We start from the raw sequence: 22,670 nt of genomic DNA, 5'->3' as shown, positions 1-22,670 counted from the left end.
TTACAAATAGTTTTCACATACAAACTTTATATGCCCGAAATCAGAATCAAATATGCCTCCCAAAAATAACATGGTCGCTGTGGTAGAATGTATATTTTGATTGGCAATTTTCTGCATTTGTCAGTGCCATCAGGTAGCCTGATTCCAGATGTGTCCATGTAAACAGCACTATTAAGGAAATCGTTCTTCTTGCAAAGCATGTCAATGTTTTTATTAAACTATTTTATTGATCTGACTATCCACAATAATCACATTATTGTGTGCATCTAACCGTACACGGTGTCTTCTCCTTTCAAACCATTATTTTGTAAATCCATATATGGTTGGTGTTACTGTTGAGTTGTTCAACAATTAAAACAACTAAACACTAAAGGAGAAAAAAAAACTAAAAACATTTGCTCCTGAAAAAGTAGCCTGACCCTTACTCTGCTAATGATGAAGATGAAGAAGATGAAGATTGCAGAAGACATGGATATAACTGCAAAAGCTGAATCGTATTTGTGGTGAAGAGGACTAACTTTACCCAGTATTCACTCTTCTACAGTGTACAAAAACATTATCAATGCTGTTTTAAGACAAGAAACACCATTTTGCAATTTACATATTTTTTTACAGGTTGTTGCCAAAATGTCTCTTTTCATAACTTCAAATTTTGAAACTTTCTTTAGTACTTTGCCATTTGATTTGATGCCTCAAACTTGAACAAGTAGTATCAATACATATATTTTTGATAGCTTGTTGAGGAATGCATTCAAGATATGGAAGACCTATACATATCAATAATTCCCCTAAATATACATAATACATTTCCACCACACTCCTTAATGCATACATAAGCATAGGCACTATGGTGGTGTAAATGTGATCCTACCAATCACATCTCTCTGCTGGACTCTGGTATATATCTAACCATTATTTCTTTATTTTCTTTTGTTTTTTTTTCTCACAGGACTGGATCAATCATGTGAACACAGTCAACCACACAGCTAGCTGCAGAGATCTGCGCAACAAGTGGGTGTTTAAAAAAAGAAAAAAAATCTAAAACTATGCTGGCAGTTAACATTTAAGTCATTTAGCAGACGCTCTTATCCAGAGCGACTAAGTTAAATCCTTATGTCTATTGAAGCACCCATCAGTCTAAGTAAAAAATGTAATAAATCCCATCAAAATCCATCAGTTTAAGATATCAGATATCATTTTCTTTTTGCATGGGCTGTGTCTCAATCCATCACATCCGCCTATGTCAGCCTTCCGCGTCCGTGATAGGTGGCCGAGCTACAGCGGTGTTTATCAGACCATGAGACATCCTGAAAATCGGTCTTCTCCCGAAGATGTCTGTAGGGTCCGGACGGCTTGAGAAGTGTCATGTGACTCGTCTGACGTCGGTAACGCTGATGTGCCAACTAGTGTCTGTAGCGTCCGAACCATTTGAGCTACATACTATGACCCCACTATGGAAAGTGGTGACTCACAAACACAATGGTGTTCTCCGTTTTGCTCCATGACCTTCTAAAGCTAGCCCTTACAAACAAATGAACTATGGAGGAGTTAGTTAAGTAAAACAAAACATTTCCTGAGCTTTCTTATATCCTAGATATAGGACAGACACTTCAAAACCTTATTCTTAATGAAGAAAAAAATGTACTGCCTTTTTTGTTGTCATTTATGAATGTGTTATTCAATGTATTTCTATGGGCTATAGAGGACCAAATTCAATATTTCCTAAAAGATAGATATATATTTTCTAGCTTTTTGGGATTCTTAAAGGTGTACTAGAAATTAAAAATCAAATAGCTAAATGATCCATGGTATGACCATCTTAAGGGTAACGTCCCACCTGGCCAACATCCAGTGAGATTGCAGAGCGCAAAATTCAAATACAGAAATACTCATTATAAACATTCAGAAAACAAAACATATTTTACATAGGTTTAAAGATTAACTTCTTGTGAATCCAACCACGGTGTCAGATAAAAATAAAATAAAAAATGCTTTACGGCGAAAGCATACCGTACAATTATTTGAGAACATAGCCCAGAAGACAAATCATTACAAACAGTAACCAGCCAAGTAGAAGAGTTACACAAGTCAGAAATAGAGATAAAATTAATCCCTTTGATGATCTTCATATGGTTGCACTCAGAAGACATTCATTTATTCAATAAATGTTCCTTTTGATCGATAAAGTCTCTTTATATCCAAAAACCTCCATTTTGTTTGCGTTTTCTTTAGTAATCCACAGGCTAAACGCAGTCACAACAGGCAGACAAAAAATACAAATTGTATCCGTAAAGTTCATAGAAACATGTCAAACGAGGTTTATATTCAATCCTCAGGTTGTTTTTAGCCTAAATAATCGATAATATTTTAACCGAACAATAATGTTGTCAATATAAAAGGTTAACATGAAAGGCACTCTCTCTGTCGCGCGCATGAAAAAGCTCTGTGACACTGCAGGGTCCACTCATTCAGACTGCTCTTACTCCCTCATTTTTCAGAATACAAGCCTGAAACAATTTCTAAAGACTGTTGACATATAGTGGAAGGCATAGGAACTGCAATTTGAGTCCTAAGTCAATGGATACTGTAATGGCATTGAATAGAAAACTACAAAACCAAAAGGAATCCTACTTCCTGAATGGATTTTTCTCAGGTTTTCGCCTGCCATATCAGTTCTGTTATACTTAGACACTATTTTAACAGTTTTGGAAACTTTAGAGGATGTTCTATCTAAATCTACCCGTTATATACATATCATATCTTCTGGGCCCGAGTAGCAGGCAGTTTAATTTGGGCATGCTTTTCATCCAAAATTCCAAATGCTGCCCCCTACCCTAGAGAAGGTAAAACAATTCCATATGTTAGCTTAGTACCCCTCCCCCACAACGGCTTAGACTTTTAGAGTTAACTAACCCATTAATACTCAACAATAACCCATGGATGATGTACTCATGTCTCTTCTTTTTCCCCCAAAGGTATCCAGACTGGAATCCAAATGTCCCAAGGTGAGATGTTCCTAAAATGTAGGACTACCTATTTTTCACCCTGATTGTCCAATCGTACCTTTTTTTAGATTACAACTGTGCAACTGACAAACAACCTATCATTTTCCTCTGGTGGTGTTGTATGTCTCTGGGTCTTTGAATCACATATAATGTCATATTGTTCTTCTGACTCCTCTCTCCCCTCTTTGCCCCAAACCAGGAGTGACCTGTCTCAAGGTCAGGATGCCTGTGCCACCTGGCATTCCCTAGAACGCTCTCCCTCCCGCTCCGTGTCCCGTTCCTTGTCCTGGTCCCCCACCCCCCCTCCGGACCGAAGCAGAAGGATCTCTCCGCCCACCTCCCATGGACACACCCCCCACACCTCTGGCCGGCACAGCCCCTCCCAGTCCCATCGGCGTTCTGCCTCCAGCGCTCACAGGCCGGAGAAGAGAACCAGCGAATCCTCAGGTAAGCCACTTTGTCTAGATGCTAATCTGGGCTAGTGGTTGACACGGTTTCCCAGACCCAGATGAAGCGTATTCCTGGAGTGCTAGTCTGTTGGCACTGTAATATATCTGCCCTGTGCTACATCGTCATAACCCAGACGTCATTTGTTACCCCTACCTCCAGGGATATCTACTGTAATATATCAAATCAAACTTTATTTGTCACATGCGCAGACCTTACCGTGAAATGCTTACTTACAAGCCCTTACTTCTTATTCTTATGTGTCAGATTTTTCTTTTTAAATGTACGGAAAAAGCACACCATGCAATAATCTGAGTACGGCGCTCAGACACAAAAACAAGCCGTACAGGTACCCGCCATGTTGTGGAGTCAACAGAAGTCAGAAAAAGCATTATAAATATTCACTTACCTTTGATGATCTTCATCAGAATGCACTCCCAGGAATCCCAGTTCCACAAATGCTTGTTTTGTTCGATAAAGTCCATAATTTATGTCCAAATACCTTCATTTTTGTTGTAATATATCTACGTCATTATAACCCAGACATCTGTCACCCCTACATCCAGGGATATCTACTGTAATACACTGCTCAAAAAAATAAAGGGAACACTTAAACAACACAATGTAACTCCAAGTCAATCACACTTCTGTGAAATCAAACTGTCCACTTAGGAAGCAACACTGATTGACAATAAATTTCACATGCTGTTTTGCAAATGGAATAGACAAAAGGTGGAAATTATAGGCAATTAGCAAGACACCCCCAATAAAGGAATGGTTCTGCAGGTGGTGACCACAGACCACTTCTCGGTTCCTATGCTTCCTGGCTGATGTTTTGGTCACTTTTGAATGCTGGCGGTGCTTTCACTCTAGTGGTAGCATGAGACGGAGTCTACAACCCACACAAGTGGCTCAGGTAGTGCAGTTCATCCAGGATGGCACATCAATGCGAGCTGTGGCAAAAAGGTTTGCTGTGTCTGTCAGCGTAGTGTCCAGAGCATGGAGGCGCTACCAGGAGACAGGCCAGTACTGTACCACAAATGTGCATGTGTCTGCTCAAACGGTCAGAAACAGACTCCATGAGGGTGGTATGAGGGCCCGACGTCCACAGGTGAACTGCAGTACCTGAACCACTTGTGTGGGTTGTAGACTCCGTCTCATGCTACCACTAGAGTGAAAGCACCGCCAGCATTCAAAAGTGACCAAAACATCAGCCAGGAAGCATAGGAACTGAGAAGTGGTCTGTGGTCACCACCTGTAGAACCATTCCTTTATTGGGGGTGTCTTGCTAATTGCCTATAATTTCCACCTTTTGTCTATTCCATTTGCACAACAGCATGTGAAATTTATTGTCAGTGTTGCTTCCTAAGTGGACAGTTTGATTTCACAGAAGTGTGATTGACTTGGCGTTACGTTGTGCTGTTTAAGTGTCCCCTTTATTTTTTTGAGCAGTGTATATTTATGTCATTATAGCCCAGACATCTGTTTACCCCTACATCCAGGGATATTTACTGTAATATATTTACGTCATTATAGCCCAGACATCTGTTTACCCCTACATCCAGGGATATTTACTGTAATATATTTACGTCATTATAGCCCAGACATCTGTTACCCCTACATCCAGGGACATCTACTGTAATATATTTACATCATTATAACCCAGACATCATCTGTTACCCCTACCTCCAGGGATATCTACTGGGAGCTCCTCTCGAGAAGGCCTGAAGCGTTCCAGAAATGACCCCGCCAAGTGTGCGACTGGCCACGGCAACAGAGCAGGGGTTTCTGGGAAACACGAGTCCGGGAAACGTGAGTCCTATTTGTCGTCCACCAGCAAGTTTCCGGCGTCCATGTCTGAGAAGCCACATCGTCCAGCTTCCTCTAAGCCAGGCGCCAAGCCAGCGGCCGGGAAGGATACCGCCCTAGGACAGGACTCAGAGGTGTGCCCTAGGCAGAGCTTTTGGTTCAATCTTTTGTTTGCTATGCACAGTGTCATTAGGGCTTTTAAGATCAACTACATTATCAGTTATATTTACTTTCAGTAGTAATATCATTAGGGAAATTTCACAAATTGAATTAGAACTAACTTTATAAGCAGCTTCTTCACACTCCCATCCAACCCAAGCAGTGCTTGTAAACCTTCCTTCCTTGATTTTAGTTCCAGTCCTCCAACGCGCCACAGAAGAAGCCGAATCCAACGCTGCAGAAGAAGAATCCTCCAGGTTCCTACTTGCTCTATCTGACGGGCCTCCCTGTAGATGCCAAGTACCAGGAAGTGGTGTCACTGGTGCAGTCCTTCGGCAAGGTCACCAATGTCCTCATCATCAGGAACGAGGAGGGTGAGGAGAACCAGGGGCAGCCGCAATACAGTAAAGTGAGTATAGATAACTGTGGGAGTGTCAAGTTATGCATCATACCCTTTTAATGCTAAGTGTGGTGTCTTTTTGATAAATATGAAGACCTCTTGTTTACCCCTTGGAGTCGATTTCCCCGGCCCTGCATAATAAAAAAAATCCCCATCAAAATCCCTCAGTTTAAGCATTGTTGTGGACTTAACATCCAATTTGTTTGTTTTCCTGTTTTATAAAAGTGTGATTTTTCAGAGCGAAACCCTGATAAAACGGAAACCTGGGAAAACTAAACAGAGAAAATGGAATTTGGGGGAAAAACTGAAACTGATTTTATAGGGCTCAATAAATAGGCGGAAGCATGGGGTTGCCCCTCTGCATTTATTCTATTATCCCAGATGTGATCTTTTAACTGGTTAGCTTCCAAAAAGTAAATGTGGACTGTTGTAACATCTTCAAAGTGCGCCAGGCAGATATATTTGTAAAGTCTTCCTGAAATCGTCCATATTGTTTTGTCGTGGCGGGAAGGATTTTGCCGTGGTATAGCACTACATATAAATGACTGCAGCGGAAACACTGATCCACTATATATACGAAAGTATGTGGACACGACGCCAAATGAGTAGGTTCGGCTATTGCTACCACACCCGTTGCTGACAGGTGCAGAAAATCGAGCACACCGCCATGCAATCTCCATAGACAAACATTGTCAGTAGAATGGCCTTACTGAAGAGCTCAGTGACTACCAAAATGGCACCGTCATAGGGTGCCACCTTTCCAACAAGTCAATTGGTCACATTTCTACCCTGCTAGAGCTGCCCCGGTCAACTGTAAGTGTTGTTATTGTGGTGGAAACGTCTAGGAGCAACAACGGGTCAGCCGCGACGTGGTAGACCACACAAGCTCACAGAACAGCACCGCCAAGTGCTGAAGCACGTAGCGCGTAAAAATCGTCTGTCCTCGGTTGCAACACACTACTAATTTTCAAACTGCATCTAGAAGCAACATCAGTACAAGTACTCTTCGTCGGGAGCTTCATGAAATGGGTTTCCATGGCCGACAGCCACACACAAGCCTAAGAACACCATGCGCAATGCCAAGCGTCGGCTGGGGTGGTGTATAGCTTGCCGTCATTGGACTCTGGAGCAGTTGAAACGCGTTCTCTGCAGTGATTAATCACTTTTTACCATCTGGCAGTCCAACGGATGAGTCTGGGTTTGGGGGATGCCAGGAGAACGCTACCCGCCCCAATGCACTGTAAAATTTGGTTGCCCCTTAGTTCCAGTGAAGGGACATCTTAATGCTATAGCATACAAGGACATTCTAGACTATTCAGTGTTTCCAACTTTGTGGAAACAGTTTGGGCAAGGACCTTTACTGTTTCAGCATTACAATGTCCCCGTGCACAAAGTGAGGTCCATACAGAAATGGTTTGTCAAGATCGGTGTGAAAGACCTTGACTGGCCTGCACAGAGACCTGACCTTAACCCCATCAAACACCTTTGGTATGAATTGGAACGCCCCCTGTTGAGCCAGGCCTAATCGCCCAACATCAGTTCCTGACCTCACTAATGCTCCTGTGCCAGGGACCTCACGATATGTATTGCGATTCAATATTGTTATTTTGTTGCAATTCAATGTTCCAAACATAATGCTCACGGTATGTCTGCTGTAAAGGTACAAGAGAGAGCCATGATAAAACAAGTGCAAAATAAAATGGCTTCCTCTTCAGAAAGAAGATGGAGAACAAGCTATGTGGCAAGAATACTGGTGCAGGTACAGCCCATTAGCGCAAAAATAATATTGAGATATGTGGCTGTACCCCCCCCCCCCCCCCCCAATCACTAGTTTTGGATCCATCTATCTAACCTGTGCCCCTCTCGGTGTCTCTGTTCCTCCAGGCCACTGTTTGCATGCAGAGAGAGCAGGACGCTAAAGCACTGGCTGAGTGCCTCACTCTCAACATACGGGAACACCCCATCTCTGTCTCCGACCAGGTTTGTCCCTCCCTGCTTACCGTACCAAAGCCACCTCAGCTCCCAGCTGGGTATTCATCCAATGGACTGTATATCATTGAACTGGCTCAGGTTTCCCTTGTAGTAAGGAAGCTAATAATGACAGAAAGAGGAGAAAATTAAATATAAAGAAAGGTGATGATTGATCAAATGTAATCCTTTTTTTTCTTTGTTTTACAGAATGGCGAGGAGGAGCTTACTTCCTCGATACCTGTCATTATAAAAGGGTAAGCATTATGCATTACCTATAAATGCCAGGGTTATCTTTGACCCCTGACCTTTGCCACTTGTGTGTTATTACGGAGGCAGTTCTTCACACATTTCACTACTCTCCATAGAGAAGTGATCGGTGCTCCCAGGACACCTGCAGCCCCCAACGAGGCCAACTTGGCCGTCAAAGGCCCAGGTAAAAAAAACATACAATTAATGTTCTTTTGGAATGCATCCCAAATGGCACCCTATTCCCTATATAGGGCATTGTATTCTGCTCAAAAGTATTGCACTAAATAGCAAATAGGGTGCCAGCCTTAGATGTCTTGATTTAATATACAACTAATGATGTTTGATAGACCTGATCAATAAGAGTTGTGAAATGTAACATTATACTTCTTGTCCCCCACAGAAGCCAGCGTTGGTCAGAAGAATTCAAATGAGGTGATTTATTTTTTGTTTATCTGTCTCTTATTTGCCAGTATGTCTATTACAATTATATGAAGTCTTTCAATATTATATATCACATCTACAGAAAGACAAGTAAGTGACGGTTGTCACGTTCCGAATACAGCAGGTGTAGACTTTACTGTGAAAGCACTTAACCAGCAATGCAGTTCAAGAAATGGAGTTTAGAAAATATTTACTAAAAAAATAAAGTTTAAAAAAAAATTACAGAAGAAAATGACGTAACAGATAATAAACAGAGTGGCAGCAGTGTAAAAATGAGAGGGGGGGGTTCAATGTAAATAGTCTGGGTGGCCATTTGATTAGTTGTTCAACAGTCTTGTGGCTTGGGGGTAGAAGCTGTTAAGGAGCCTTTTATTCCAAGACTTGGCGCTTCAGTACCGCTTGCTGTGCGGTAGCAGACAGAACAGTATGACTTGGCCGATTTTTTTTGGGGGGGGGCTTCCTCTGACACCACCTAGTATATAGGTCCTGGGTGTCAGGAAGATTAGTGTTCCAGCATAGTGTTTCAGTTAATCTTTAAAACAATAGAAAACGGGGAGGCAGTCGGCCAGTCAGTTAGCCAGCCAGTCAGCGGTGTCTGAGCTGTAAGATGAAATGGGTTTCCCAACAGATACACAGGGAGCAGGTGAAGCCACAGAGGAAGAGGAAGAGGGGCTGTAGAGCGGGACAGGTCGAGAGACTCAAAAGACTGCAGAGGGAAAACAAGGTGCAGAACTGAACTGATTTCTCATAGGCCCAGGCAGGGGATGCTACATTATGGAACGTTTAGATAGAAATCTATCATGTAGATTGGACTTGATTTGCCTCCGTCAGGACAGGTAGAATAGGAAATTGTGTGACTGTCAGCTCTTTGTGATATCTCTGTATACAACGTTCTGACCGGTTTCTTTTGTTACCTCACTGAATACTCCCCGTCTTGATTGTGACGGTCTTTGTCTCCTGTGGTTTGACCTTTTTAGAGGGGCATGGTCAAGATTACTGGACTTCCTGAAAGCGGCTGCTCCGAGATTGATATCGCAAAGCTGGCCCAGCCCTTCGGAACACCTGTCAAGATCCTCCTCATCACCAAGCCCAGTGAGGTAGGCACGCTATCCGCAATAAATCACTCACTTTCACATTATGTGGCTTAGGGCAGTGTTTCCCAACCCTGGTTCTCCAGTACCCCAACAGTACACCTTGTACAAGCACACCTGATTTAACTTGTCAACTAATCATCAGGCCCTCAATGAGTTGAACCAGGTGTGTTTGTCCAGGGCTTCAACACAAATGTGTACTGTTGGGGGTACTGGAGGACCAGGTTTGGGAATTTGATTCCAACGTAGGACCTGCTGAATATATTGGCGCTGTCAATGTTCTGTCAGATGCTTTGGGTATAATGGCAATATCATGATTTTCACATGGATTTTAAACAATATAACTTGTATGCCCAATATGACTGTCTGTGGTCCTCCCCAGGCTCTGGTCACCATGCAGGATGTGGAGTCAGCCCAGGAGATGGTGAAATTTTACAACGACAAGCCAGTCTGCATCAAGGACTCTGTTCTGAACATGAGCCTGCTTCCAAACCTCCTGGTGGACTTCAACAGACCGGTAAGATACTGTGGCTTGACTGACTGATCCCTATTAGCTCCTAGTGGAGCACAGGGCCTCAAGCGTGCATCTCCAGCGTCCTCTGTTCTGGGCAGTTTTCATCACTTAATTCCAGGTGGTTGCTGCAAAGTATGATCACTGTTCACTATGAAAAGAGTGTTTATGCACATTCAATGTAGTTGTCTCTGATCAGTGATGACATAAAGAACGTTTCATTCCATTGTATTACCACAGGTGGCCCTTTTCCATTCATTAATGGGACCCAGGAATCCTGTTAGTGTGAGTATTTTCCTGTTGCTTCCGCTAACCTGAAAGGCTCTTAATAATAGCATTGTTGCCACCCCAAGGAAAAGGTAGAGAAACACACACAATCCCAACTGTAGACCTGCATGTTACAACATGATTTAACCTAATGAAATGAATTCCACCCAAGAGCATAAATTATTGCAGGGTCCCTTTGCAATTTCTAACAACTATTTATAAAGTTGAGCTTCTTCTAATAAATGGTACAAGTAAAGTTGTTTGTAATTGAATACATTTCAATGTTTCTAATACGTCCTGCTGCAGGCGGAGGAGGGAGGTGATGATGACTGGAACCGTCTCCTGGTTGTCAGTAACATCCCGGCCACGCCCTCCGGCCCAACAGAGATCCAGAAACTGGTCCAGCGCTTCGGCACAGTCCAACAGACTCTGGCACTCAAGGACAAGGTGAGGGACCTGTGGGTGGGGAGGGGTGTCTTTGTGTGCTCAAGTGTCTGTCAAAGGGAGGGACATCTTAGTGAGGAACGTTTAAGTGTTTGTGTGTTCAAGTGTCTTGCATCTACCCTGCCTACAGTAATTCCACGCCATCCATCCAATCCTGTTTTCTTCACCCCATGCAGATCATCTTTGAGATGGGAACAGCAGACATGGCCAAGAGTGTCTTCAACCGCTTCCAGAAGTTTCCCTGCATTGTTCAGAACAACAAGCTCGCCTTCTCCTGGAAACCTGATCCCAAGACTGATCTAGCTAAAGTCGACATCTCCTCTGCCGGCTCAACAGCTTCAACTGGTGGCAATGACTCCCAGACTGCAGAGACCACTATGCCCCCTGGTGGCCAGGAGGACTCGCTATCTCAGTCAGGATTAAAGGTGGAGTCAGGAACAGGGGTTGATACTAAGGTTGAAGGACAGGAGGTTCAGCCAGGGAATGAAGGGCTGAACGTTGATAAATGGGTTCAAGCCACAAAGTCTCCAGCATTAGGAGGAAAGGATCAAGAGAAGGAGCCTGATACATCTTCCTTACAGCCAGCAGGAGTGAACCAGAGAGAACCTGGAGGTCAGGGTAGAGAGGTCGTCACAGAGAAGGTTGCAGACATTTCAACAACGGAGTCCGAAGAAACTGAAGAACCAGTCTCTTCAGATGCTACCTCCGCTCCTCAAGCTGCTGAACCAGAGACTGAGAAAATGTCTGTTTCCAGTTCCACAACAGCCACCCCAGCCCCAAAAGTGATGGCGGCCATCATAGAGGCCTTACGACAGGAGAGCAGGAACAGATCCTCTACCAAGGTTACCACCGACCAGGCTGCAGCTGACAATCCTCCAGGTAAACAACCAAAAGATAAGGCGACTCCAGATGTTCAGGCTGCCCCCGCTCTACCCAGAGTGACCCCAGAGATCCTGAAGGTGCTGCTGGAGGAGTGCAGGGTCCGGTCCACCAGTAGGGCTGGCGCTGAGCAGGCCAGGAAGGAGCAGGACCAGGCGCCCCCTGCAGGCCAAAAGCCATCCACTGGAAACCGAAGAGACCACAGTGGAGACGGGGAGCCTGGAAGAGAGCAGGCCACTAAGAGGAAGACCCGCGAGGAGGAAAGGGAGGAGAGGGAGAGAGCGAGGAGGGAGAGGGAGAAAGAGAGGAGGCTGAAGGCCCAAGAGGAGGAGAAGGAGAAAGGAAGGAGGGAGAGAGAGAAGAGGCGGTCCCACAGGGAACGGTCATCAGGATCCCCGGGGTCCAGGTCCTCCATCAGGTATGAGGGGAGCCGGCACAGTGGGAAGGGCGGCGCCAGGTCTGAGTCCAGGAGAGGAAACGGAGAGGAGAAACAGCAGGTAAGAGAGAGGCTAGTGTGTTGGTATTCACTCTATATACAGAGAGGACAAAACATTAACAACGCTTTCCATGTCAGTCTATGATCCCTTATTGATGCCACTTGTTAAATCCACTTCAATCAGTGTAGATGAAGGGGAGGAGACGGGTTAAAGAAGGATTTTCAAGCCTTGAGACAATTGAGCCATGGATTGTGTGTTTGTGCCATTCAGCGGGTGAATGGGCAAGACCAAATATTTGTGCCTTTGAACAGGGTGTGGTAGTAGGTGCCAGGCACACCGGTTTGTGTCAAACCCAGCAGCGTTGCAGTTCTTTCCGTGCTCAACAGTTTCCCGGTGTGTATCAAGAATGGTCCACCACCCAAAGGACATCCAGCCAACTTGACACAACTGTGGGAAGCATTGGAGTCAACATAGGCCAGCATCCCTGTGGAACACTTTCGACACCTTGTAGAGCGGGGGGGGGGGGGGTGGCAACTCAATATTAGGAAAGTGATCCTAATGTTTGGTGTACACTGGTTCACTGGAGATTCTCTTTCCATCCATACATGCACAGAGTGTCATATACCCATCATGAATATAGAATGCCAATATCAACTTTCCAACCATTTTGGGGAAGGACTTTCCATTTTGAAGAAAATTGTGGCTTTAAAGTTCCCTGTCCTGTGTTATTTCAGGAAGAGGAGGAGTTAGGTGAGAAGCACGTCCCCTTCGACATGGAAGACTTTGTGACTGTGGACGAGGTGGGGGAAGCAGCTGCGGTGCCCCGTCCTCTCCCCGAGACTACCACAGAGGTGACTGAGGTTACAGAGGTGACCGTCAACGACCCTGTGACCACAGCCTCTGAGGCGGAGCAGCAGGCACCAGCTGACACTACATCGATGGAGTTGGAGGGTGAGCCTGGGACAGCCAAGGTACGGGAGGAAGCTCTGGACAAACGAGAACAGAAGGAGGGGGGGTTGTCCCCAGCAACCACAGAGGGGTCGGTGAAGACTGCAGAGGGACCTGGGGAGGTGACAGAGGAGACATTTCCAGACTGTCAGGATGACATCAAAGAGGTCAGTGTGTCTAGTCGCATTCCTATTTGAGTAATCCCTTTCCGAAAAGAAAGGCTTCAACTCTATAGCGTTCAACAACGAGCAGATCGGTTAAAGACTACTTCAACTGAGGAAGGAAGAAATAAAGTGTTTCTAACATTACTCTCCTTCAGCCTGTGGTCACTGTGCCCAAGACAACCTGCGACGAGGTCACTGAGGAGTCCACAACCACAGACGCACCTGCCGCCGCTGGAGAAGAGGAAAGGGATGGAGAAAAGGAGGGTCTCCACATGGGGACGTTTCTGACGGTGGACGAGGTGGGACAAATGGAGGAGGACGGGGAGAAGAGGTCTGCTGAGAACGGTAAGAAATATACTGTATATCGTTGCTATGCTTGTCTCGTGAAAGCCCGTCATTGTAAATAAAATCTGTTCTGCTGTGCTTACCTGTATAAATAAATGTTTTTAAAAAATGAAGATATGGTAGGGAACTGGCCAGTAGAGGTAAGAAACAAACTTTATGTTAAGTCAATCTGCAACATATTTGTCTGAGGAGACTGGGTTGTGTTCAGTAGCGAAATGTTTTGAAATGGAAAATAAATGAGTGGTTTGGACAAGTTCAGGTAGTCCCTACATGATGTTTTTTTTTTCTGATCTACCGTCTGGTTTGCCACAGGAGGAAAAAGACTACAGGTAGAATGTTGTTTGAGATATGGTAGCCAGCCTACTGTATGCATAGTAGTGGTTGAGTTGGCCACCCGCCTTTTTGTTAAGTGGTCAATGAATGGTAACCTGGTTTACATAGATTAGTGGTTGTGGTCATTGTAGATGAGTGGTAGTGGCGAGGTCAGATAACCAACTGTATGTAGTAGAGGTGTAATGGTACAAGCATTAGTACTGAACCGTTCGGTATGGGGACCTCAGATCGGTCTGCACTGTGAACCCGAATGAATAGATAAATAAAACATCTGTGTGTGTGTATACACAGTACCAGTCAAAAGTTTACACACCTACTCATTCCAGGGTTTTTCTTTATTTGGATTATTTTTTACATTGTAGAATATTAGTTAAGTCATCAAAACAATTAAATAACACATAGAATCATGTAATAACCAAAAAAGTGGCCAACCTTTGCCTTGATGACAGCTTTGCACATTCTTGGCATTCACTCAACCAGCTTCATAAGGTAGCCACCTGGAATGCATTTCAATTAACAAGTGTGCCTTAAGTTAATTTGTAGAATGTGTTTCCTTATTGCTTTTGAGCCAGTCAGTTGTGTTGTGAAAAGGTAGGGGTGTGTCGTAACGTTGTATTGATTAATGTGACGACTGCTGTTTATAATTACGTGATTTAATGAGTCAGGTATTAACTCGTTAACCTGGGGGCACCATGGGAAAGTTTTGGCTTTGAGTTTCTATTTCCCAAAATAACTCAAATAATATCAGAATATCGATTTTACAACAGTCGCTAATTAATTTCCTCTACAGTCTCATTCTGAACGTTGCATAATCTGCACAAACCCGAGTCTCACTAAAAAAAAGTTCGTACCACACCAATTGAGTTGATAATTTTAGCTTGTTAGTATATAAATAATAATATAAGATAGTCCAGGCTATTGATTAGAACTTAGTTCAATGAAACAGGTCCCTAGCATGCCAACACAATATGACACGTGTTGCACAAAATGGGGATTTCAAAAGAGAAAGAGAATGCACGAGAGAAAAGAACACTTGGGTACATTTGTAAACTATGCTTAGTTTAACCCTAACCTTGCCCTGAATTGCTGCTGTTATGGGTTCAGAATACAATTATGTAATTACGTGTCGAAGGTCTCTGAAGGGGTGTCTCCTCGTGGACCGAGGCCCGACTTCTCCTCTGATGGTGACACTTCTGTTGTTATCGGGTGTAACTCTCTGATTGTCCACACAATGTTGGTGTCCTTTTTCTTAGTGGTCTGTTTCCTCGTCCTTGTTGAAAAGGGGTCTTCGGAGGGCAGTTCCAGCGTGGGAATGAAAGCAGTGTAGACACACGATTCCTTGGAGTGAATAACCGTGTGATCCTGCTTGAATTCACCCTCTTAGACACAGCTACTCATCCGTAGCATAGATTTTTAAACGGTTCCTTTGTCTTCTTCAACCTCGTGTTGCGTTTTGGTGTTACAACTAATCGGACCTTGGCTGCAGCTAGTGGTCACTTAGTTAAAATGTTAATTCTTAACTCGCATGTTCTCTGGGTGTAACTAGTTACGAGGCAAGGTCTGGATTTTACGCAGATGCAATTTAGACAACTTCACATTTCATCTTTAAAAAATGAAAACATTCTCTTTGATCTGGAAATGTTTTCCACACAACATGCAATAAATATGCCATCGTCAAGTACTTGTTGTGAAAACTCTTCAAGTTACAATGTTTTCGTTATAACGTCGTCATTTAACTTATAATAACAAAAACAACATTAATTTTCACATTCCGTCTGTCGTCATGACTACCATTTTGTCTGATGAAACAGTCAATTTATTGCATGTTAGGTAGGTTCTCCATAGGCCCATCATACATTCCATTCCTCCATACTGAGAGGACAAAGAAATGTCTGCTGCTTTAAGATTTACAATGGGCGTGAGGTGTCAAAAATCCCCCACCTCCATACCTCTCCATCTCTCCCCCGCTGGTGGGTGTGAGAGATATATATCTCTGTAGGAGTGTGATCCACGGTAACCTGACCCGAACAGGCCAGTCATGACAGGTGGTATACAGAAGATAGCCCTATTTGGTAAAAGACCAAGTCCATAATATGGCAACAACCGCTCAAATAAGCAAAGAGAAATGACAGTCCATCATTACTTTTAAGACAAAGGTCAGTCAATCCAGATAATCTCAAGAACTTTGAAAGTTTCTTCAAGTGCAGTCGCAAAAACCATCAAGCGCTATGATGAAACTGTCTCTCATAAGGACCGCCACAGGAAAGTAAGACCCAAAGTTACCTTTGCACCTGAGCAAAGAAACCACTACTAATGGACACCAATAAGAAGAGACTTGCTTGGGCCAAGAAACACGAGCAATTACACCAGTGGAAATCTGTCCTTTAATTTGAGTCCAAATTTGTGATTTTAAATTTTTGTTGTTCCAACTGGCGTGTCTTTGTGAGATGCTGAGTAGGTGAACTGATGATCTCTGCATGTGTGGTTCCCACCGTGAAGCATGGAGGAGGAGGTGTGATGGTGTGTGGGTGCTTTGCTGGTGACAGTCAGTGATTTTATTTAGAATTCAAGGTACACTTATTTAACCTTTTTATTTAACTATGCAAGTCAGTTAAGGACAAATTATTATTTACAACGACAGCCTACCCCGGCCAAACCCGGACGACGCTGGGCCAATTGTGCTCTGCCCTATGGGACTCTCAATTACAGCCAGATGTGATACAGCCTGGATTCAAACCAGGCACTGTTGTAACGCCTCTTGCACTGAGATGCAGTGCCTTAGACCACTGCGTCACTCGGGAGCACTTAACCAGCATGGCTACCACAACATTCAGCAGGGATATGCCATCCTATCTGGTTTGCACTTAGTGGGACAGTCATTTGTTTTTCAACAGAACAATGACCCAAAACACACCTCCAGGCTGTTTTAAGGGCTATTTGACCAAGGAGAGTGATGGAGTAACCGTGTGGTCCTGCTTGAATCAGATGACCTGGCCTCCACCATCACCCGACCCCAATTGAGATGGTTTGGGATGAGTTGGACCTCAGAGTGAAGGAAAAGCAGCCAACAAGTGCTCAGCATGTGTGGGAACTCCTTCAAGACTGTTGAAAAAGCATTCCAGGTGAAGCTGGTTGAGAGAATGCCAAGAGTGCAAAGCTGTCATCAAGGCAAAGGGTGGCATCTTTGAAGAATATAAAATATTTTGATTTGTTTAACACATTGTTGGTTACTACATGATTCCATATGTGTTATTTCATTGTTTTGATGTCTTCACTATTATTCTACATTGTAGAAAATAGTAAAAATGAATGAAAACCCTTGAATGAGTAGGTGTCCAAACTGTTGATTGGTACTGTATATATCCATTTAAATGCCTACGCAGCATCAGTAAATCTAATCTGAAAAAAAAACATTCAGGCTGTTTGGTTAAAACAACTACAGTCTTATGTGCATGTTGGAATCAAAATTGTTTCATTGTCACATTTCACTGTCCTTTTGTGAGGCGCAGCAGGCGGGAGTGGTGGGATGGATAAACCCAAAAGGATTCGCCATCGATATTTACATCTCCAGTTTGGGAAAATGTTGTTTTCCCAGTAGATAACGGTGTTGTCGACACTGCTCAACCAGAATAGCCTATGCAGCTGCCAACACCTCAAACATTTTGAAACGTTTACTTAGAAAACACCCCAGTTTTCCTACCATCGTAGCTTCAACAACACAACTTTGTCTCTCCTCTGCATTCAAGTAGCTTCAGCTGATTCTAAATGGGCCAAAGAAATGACCAGAGCGATAGGTATGTTTATAGCCGTGGATATGCGCTGCTTCTCGGTGGTTGAGAAGAATAAGGGGTTTCGGCGCCTCGTCAAAGTGTTCGAGCCACGTTGCGAACTTCACTCTCTCGCACCCATTTCACCAAACAGGTAGTATCCGCTTCCATATAAGCAAGGTAAAGCTGAAGTAGTCAATGTATTGGCCAATGCACCCATGTGTTGCGCTTACTACAGATAGATAGACCTCCAGGGCTACAGAGAGCTACTTAGCAGTGACACCACATCACCCAGGAGTGGGAAAGGAGAAGTAGGGTGCTACAGATACGCCCCTCTTTATGAGAGTCAAATAAGTGCATATTTTTCTCTTTGTTCAAAACATTATAGCATGAGCCATGTTTACATATTGATTTTACAAGTATTACTTTTACAAGTGACTGAGTGTTCAGTAATCCTGTGTTTTCAATCACGAAAATCCGAAGTGTTATTCCTGATTGTGCATTATGACTAATTATACAACGGGTGGGTCTAATGCTGATTGGTTAAAACCGCGTTCCAGCCAGTGTCTGTTCCAGAATTTAAAACTGGCTAAATCTATGACATTAAATTGCCAATTTTTTTTAGTTACACCTGACTGCGCAATCCAGTCTCATCAGCCCAGCCAAGCAATTTATAAACTTGATCTGCACTATTAAAAAGCATTCTAGACATTATCTCACGTTTCTTTTAGACTAACATTTAGTTATCAACAACAAAGATTTGTTTAAACGTTGCTGTCTCTGACATTTGCAACATTGTTTCAACATTCAAATCCGATCTCCAGCTTTCCCATAGTAATGAACGTCGGGAAACAGGGACGATAGAGGCACACAGTGTTTCTCAGCCAGTCGAATTCATGAATCAGCTGGCATCACTTTTATGGATATAAACTTGGCAAAAAAAGAAAAGTCCCTTTTTCAGGACCATGTCTTTAAAAAATAGTTTGTAAAAATCCAAATAACTTCACAGATTTTCATTGTAAAGGGTTTAAAACACTGTTTCCCATGCTTGTTCATTGAAACATAAACAATTCATGGACCTGCACCTGTGGAACGGTCATTAAGATACTAACAGTTTACAGACGGTAGGCAATTAAGGTCACAATTATGACAATTTAGGACACTGAAGAACATCAAAAGAAAGATGCCCAGGGTCCCTGCTCATCTGCGTAAACGTGCCTTAGTCATGCTACAAGGAGACATGAGGACTGCAGATGTTGCCAGGGCAATACATTGCAATGTACTGTGAGACACCTAAGACAGGACGGACAGCTGATCGTCCTCGCAGTGGCATACCACGTGTAACAACACCTGCACAGGGTCGGTACAGCCAAACTTAATTTAAAAAATATATATTTCACCTTTATTTAACCAGGTAGGCCAGTTGAGAACAAGTACTCATTTACAACTGCGACCTGGCCAAGAGTGATAGATGTGCAAGTAGACATTACTTGTGTGCAAAAGAGCAACAACAACAAAAACATCACACCTGCGGGACAGGTACAGGATGGCAACAACAACTGCCCGAGTTACGCCAGGAACGCACAATCCCTCCATCAGTGCTCAGACTGTCCGCAATAGGATTTTGGAGGTGGATGGTCCGTCATGGTCTGGGGCGGTGTGTCAAAGCGTCATCGGACTGAGCTTGTTGTCATTGCAGGCAATCTCAATGCTGTGTGTTACAGGGAAGACATCCTCCTCCCTCATGTGGTTCCCTTCCTGCAGGCTCATCCTGACATGACCCTCCAGCATGACAAGGCCACCCGCCATACTGCTCGTTCTGTGTGTAATTTCCTGAAAGAATGAAGGAATGTCCGTGTTCTGCCATGGTCAGCGAAGAGCCCAGATCTCAATCCCATTGAGCATGTCTGGGACCTGTTGGATCGGAGGGTGAGGGCTAGGGCCATTCCCCCCAGAAATATCCGGAACTTGCAGGTGCCTTGGTGGAAGAGTGGGGTAACATCTCACAGCAAGAACTGGCAAATCTGGTTCAGTCTATGAGGAGGAGATACACTGCAGTACTTAATGCAGCTTGTGGCCACAGCAGATACTGAGTGTTACTTTTTAGATTTTGACCCCCCCTTGTTCAGGGACACTATTCCATTTCGGTTAGTCACATGTCTGTGGAATTTGTTCAGTTTGTCTCAGTTGTTTAACCTTATGTTCATTCAAATATTTAGACATGTTAAGTTTGCTGAAAATATACGCAGTTGACATTGAGGGGACGTTTATTTTTTTGCTGAGTTTATATACACAGAAATGTCATTGAGAAAAGGTCAACCGAAACAAATTGCAGCTAGTTTGCAGTGATTGTGTTAGCTGTGTTGTTGGCTAGCTCCCCTGAACAACAGTGCCCTGAAGAGTGAACATATTTTCTATGCCAGGTGAAATTGCGCCTCATTACCTCATTGTTATCAATGAATCAAAATAAATGTCACTAGAAATCAGTTTATGCAGCTACTTACTGCAGCTGTTTTTCTGGTTGCACTTTTTGACGTGTCTAAGTTTTCCCTTGCTTGCTAGCTAGCCACCTATGGCTAGGAACGTTGCCAGCCAGTTTGGCAATGGAACATTTTAGAGCGAACAACTGGGTTGTGTCCATAGATACAGAACAAAACGACTGGATCGCATCTCTGGCAACCGAACCGATAGAATGAACGACCAGCCGGCTTGGGTAGCAACCCTAGAATTGTGTTGGGACTATGTTGTGGAAGAATGAAAATTTGTATGAATAAATTCATCAAAATAACGTTAATTAAAATATGTAAATCATTATTTGAATATGTTGGTAACCTGTTTTATAAAGGTTATAATGCCCTTAAAGCCAGTGTTTGACACAGGCCTAACAACACCCGTGCCAATATATCCTCAACAAAGGCTTCTCTGGCATTCACTTAATGAACATAAATGGAATCTGGAATACCAACACTATTTCTATGAAATAAAATAAAAATTGCTACAGTAACGTTTGTCATTTCATTTTCCCACTCTACCGAAACTGAATCGTGGCCCCAACACCGCAATACGTACCTAACCGTGGGTTTTGTGAACCGTTAGTCCAAGTATGTAGATCAATGGTAGCTATGGTAACCACTATACGGCTAGATGATAAAAGGTGAAGAGGTGAACTCAGCCAAATCAATGGTGGTAGCAAGCTCATGTTAACCTGGTTACCTGTCTGTTTTGTGTTATGCCACTCCTCGTCATGGCAAACATGGCATGATGGCACGAAATGCTGGGTTCTTTGAGAAGTTGTAGAAAAATATGGTTGGTTGACAGCCTGAAACCACGTTAGTTGGATTTTTTTAAAGATGTCAGTGATTTTTATTTTTGTGATTCATGCTTTAAAGACTTGAATTCAAATGTTTGTTCCTTCCTTGTAAGGACATTCTGGTGACTTGTCAGGTATAGGAAAAGTCACACCAAAATACAGAACAGTTAAGGTGTCAGTGATGACCCTGCTCCTTCCTCCATCTTCTCTTTCATCTCTCAGTGGAGTCAAAGCGAAGGAGGACATCTCAGGAGGAGAGAGAGGAGGAGACAGCGAGGAGGAAGATGAAGATGGAACCCCTCTTTTATAAAGACTACAGCATCCCTCCTTTCAACCCTGACAGCCCTGTCGGTGAGACTGATGATGCTGCGTTTGACAAACTAATTGTTGAAATTGATTAGGGTAGCTCTAATGATACATTTGTCAAGCTTATCTATTGTCAGAATACTGTGTGTGTGTGTGTGTATATGTTTACATAGGTCCCATAGTATAATCACATGTCATTTGTATATCTTAAAACAGGTTTTGTTTCTGGTCTGTTTAATCACTATCAGGCATGGAGTTTCTGGTTCCCAAGTCAGGCTTCTTCTGCAAGGTGTGTTCTAAGTTCTACAGTGGAACTGACGAGGCTGAGAAGAACCACTGCAAGACCCTCAAACACCATCAGAACCTGGAGGTGAGAACCCAAAACAACCAATCAGCCACAACACTGACAAGTCAACCACCAATCAGAAATAACATTTTGACAATCAGGGATGGGGTCAATTCCATTGAGTAAATTCATTTGGCAAAACATATTTGGGATTTCAGTTTGCTTCCTGAATTGAAACTGTTTTATTGCTTTTATTGTCCAGGTGTTACGTGTTTGATAACTAATACATTGATACTCAGGAGTGGGGAAGGAGATGAAGGAATGTGTCCAGTCATGGAAACCATCAGCTTAAGATTGGCAGCAGTGGCGCTCTCTCGTGGAACCCGTATATTCCACATATGAATCAACATTATCTAGTAAGATACTTAATCATGATTTTCTTTTTATTCTTCTACAGAAATCCCTGGAGAAGTGGAGAGCGAAGAAAGACTGACTCTCCATGATGAGCTGAAGAGTTAAATATTGACTGGCTGTGTCCCAACCACTGACTGATTCATTCCTGTCTTAACTCTTTTCACACTTACTTGTTTTTGTTTTTCTTCCCCATGGGTCCAATCTCTCACTCACAACTATAACGGTTTCATTTTGTTAGTTATTTTCCCATGATATAGAAGAGAAGTGACTCAATAGAGAGAAATTAAAGTAGAAACCAGTGTACAATGAAAATAAAGTGTTTTATTCAATCGCTGTGTCTTTGTTTTGAAGTTGAAACCATCCTTTGAAGACATGTTTACCAAAGTCACCTTTTACCCTTATTCAATACAACTTTATTCATCCCCCCCAGGGAAATTCTGTCTATCTACTTATGCATTATCCTGATTTGATTACTACTAGTTCAGCAGTGTGGTTTCCATGCACACCAAGGGAAATGTACTGATTTCCATGTTCAACTCATGCATGGACCATTAGCTGCCCCTAGCCATAGCACAGCTAGCCACTGTGCTAAAACCTCATGTTAACATGGAAATATATTAGACTTGGCTCTAGTTAAGGTATCGTGCTCTTTTATATACAGTAGCTATTTCAAATTCATACATTCCA

The 22,670-nt window shown here is 43.2% G+C and overlaps 1 protein-coding gene across 1 annotated transcript in view; it reads left to right on the top strand.

The window, feature by feature from the left end:
• The window catches only part of LOC129841044 (zinc finger protein 638-like), a 30,745-nt gene extending 8,433 nt beyond the window's left edge, over positions 1 to 22,312 (top strand). Inside the window, exons 4-23 of the mRNA XM_055909156.1 lie at positions 950 to 1,011; positions 2,976 to 3,005; positions 3,205 to 3,452; positions 5,145 to 5,395; positions 5,614 to 5,829; positions 7,705 to 7,800; positions 7,999 to 8,045; positions 8,157 to 8,224; positions 8,441 to 8,472; positions 9,110 to 9,205; positions 9,459 to 9,578; positions 9,955 to 10,089; positions 10,324 to 10,368; positions 10,657 to 10,797; positions 10,971 to 12,170; positions 12,845 to 13,225; positions 13,378 to 13,567; positions 21,200 to 21,328; positions 21,532 to 21,653; positions 22,027 to 22,312. Coding sequence (XP_055765131.1) covers positions 950 to 1,011; positions 2,976 to 3,005; positions 3,205 to 3,452; positions 5,145 to 5,395; positions 5,614 to 5,829; positions 7,705 to 7,800; positions 7,999 to 8,045; positions 8,157 to 8,224; positions 8,441 to 8,472; positions 9,110 to 9,205; positions 9,459 to 9,578; positions 9,955 to 10,089; positions 10,324 to 10,368; positions 10,657 to 10,797; positions 10,971 to 12,170; positions 12,845 to 13,225; positions 13,378 to 13,567; positions 21,200 to 21,328; positions 21,532 to 21,653; positions 22,027 to 22,062 — 3,645 coding nt within the window. The 3' untranslated portion in view covers positions 22,063 to 22,312. The remainder of the gene's footprint in view (positions 1 to 949; positions 1,012 to 2,975; positions 3,006 to 3,204; positions 3,453 to 5,144; positions 5,396 to 5,613; positions 5,830 to 7,704; positions 7,801 to 7,998; positions 8,046 to 8,156; positions 8,225 to 8,440; positions 8,473 to 9,109; positions 9,206 to 9,458; positions 9,579 to 9,954; positions 10,090 to 10,323; positions 10,369 to 10,656; positions 10,798 to 10,970; positions 12,171 to 12,844; positions 13,226 to 13,377; positions 13,568 to 21,199; positions 21,329 to 21,531; positions 21,654 to 22,026) is intronic.
• The last annotated feature ends 358 nt before the right edge of the window (positions 22,313 to 22,670 follow it).

The sequence above is a fragment of the Salvelinus fontinalis genome, chromosome 42 (assembly GCF_029448725.1).
Source record: "Salvelinus fontinalis isolate EN_2023a chromosome 42, ASM2944872v1, whole genome shotgun sequence".
NCBI classification, from domain to species: Eukaryota; Metazoa; Chordata; class Actinopteri; order Salmoniformes; family Salmonidae; genus Salvelinus; species Salvelinus fontinalis.
Note: the sequence above shows the minus strand (reverse complement) of the source record. Positions and strands in the feature narration are given on the sequence as shown.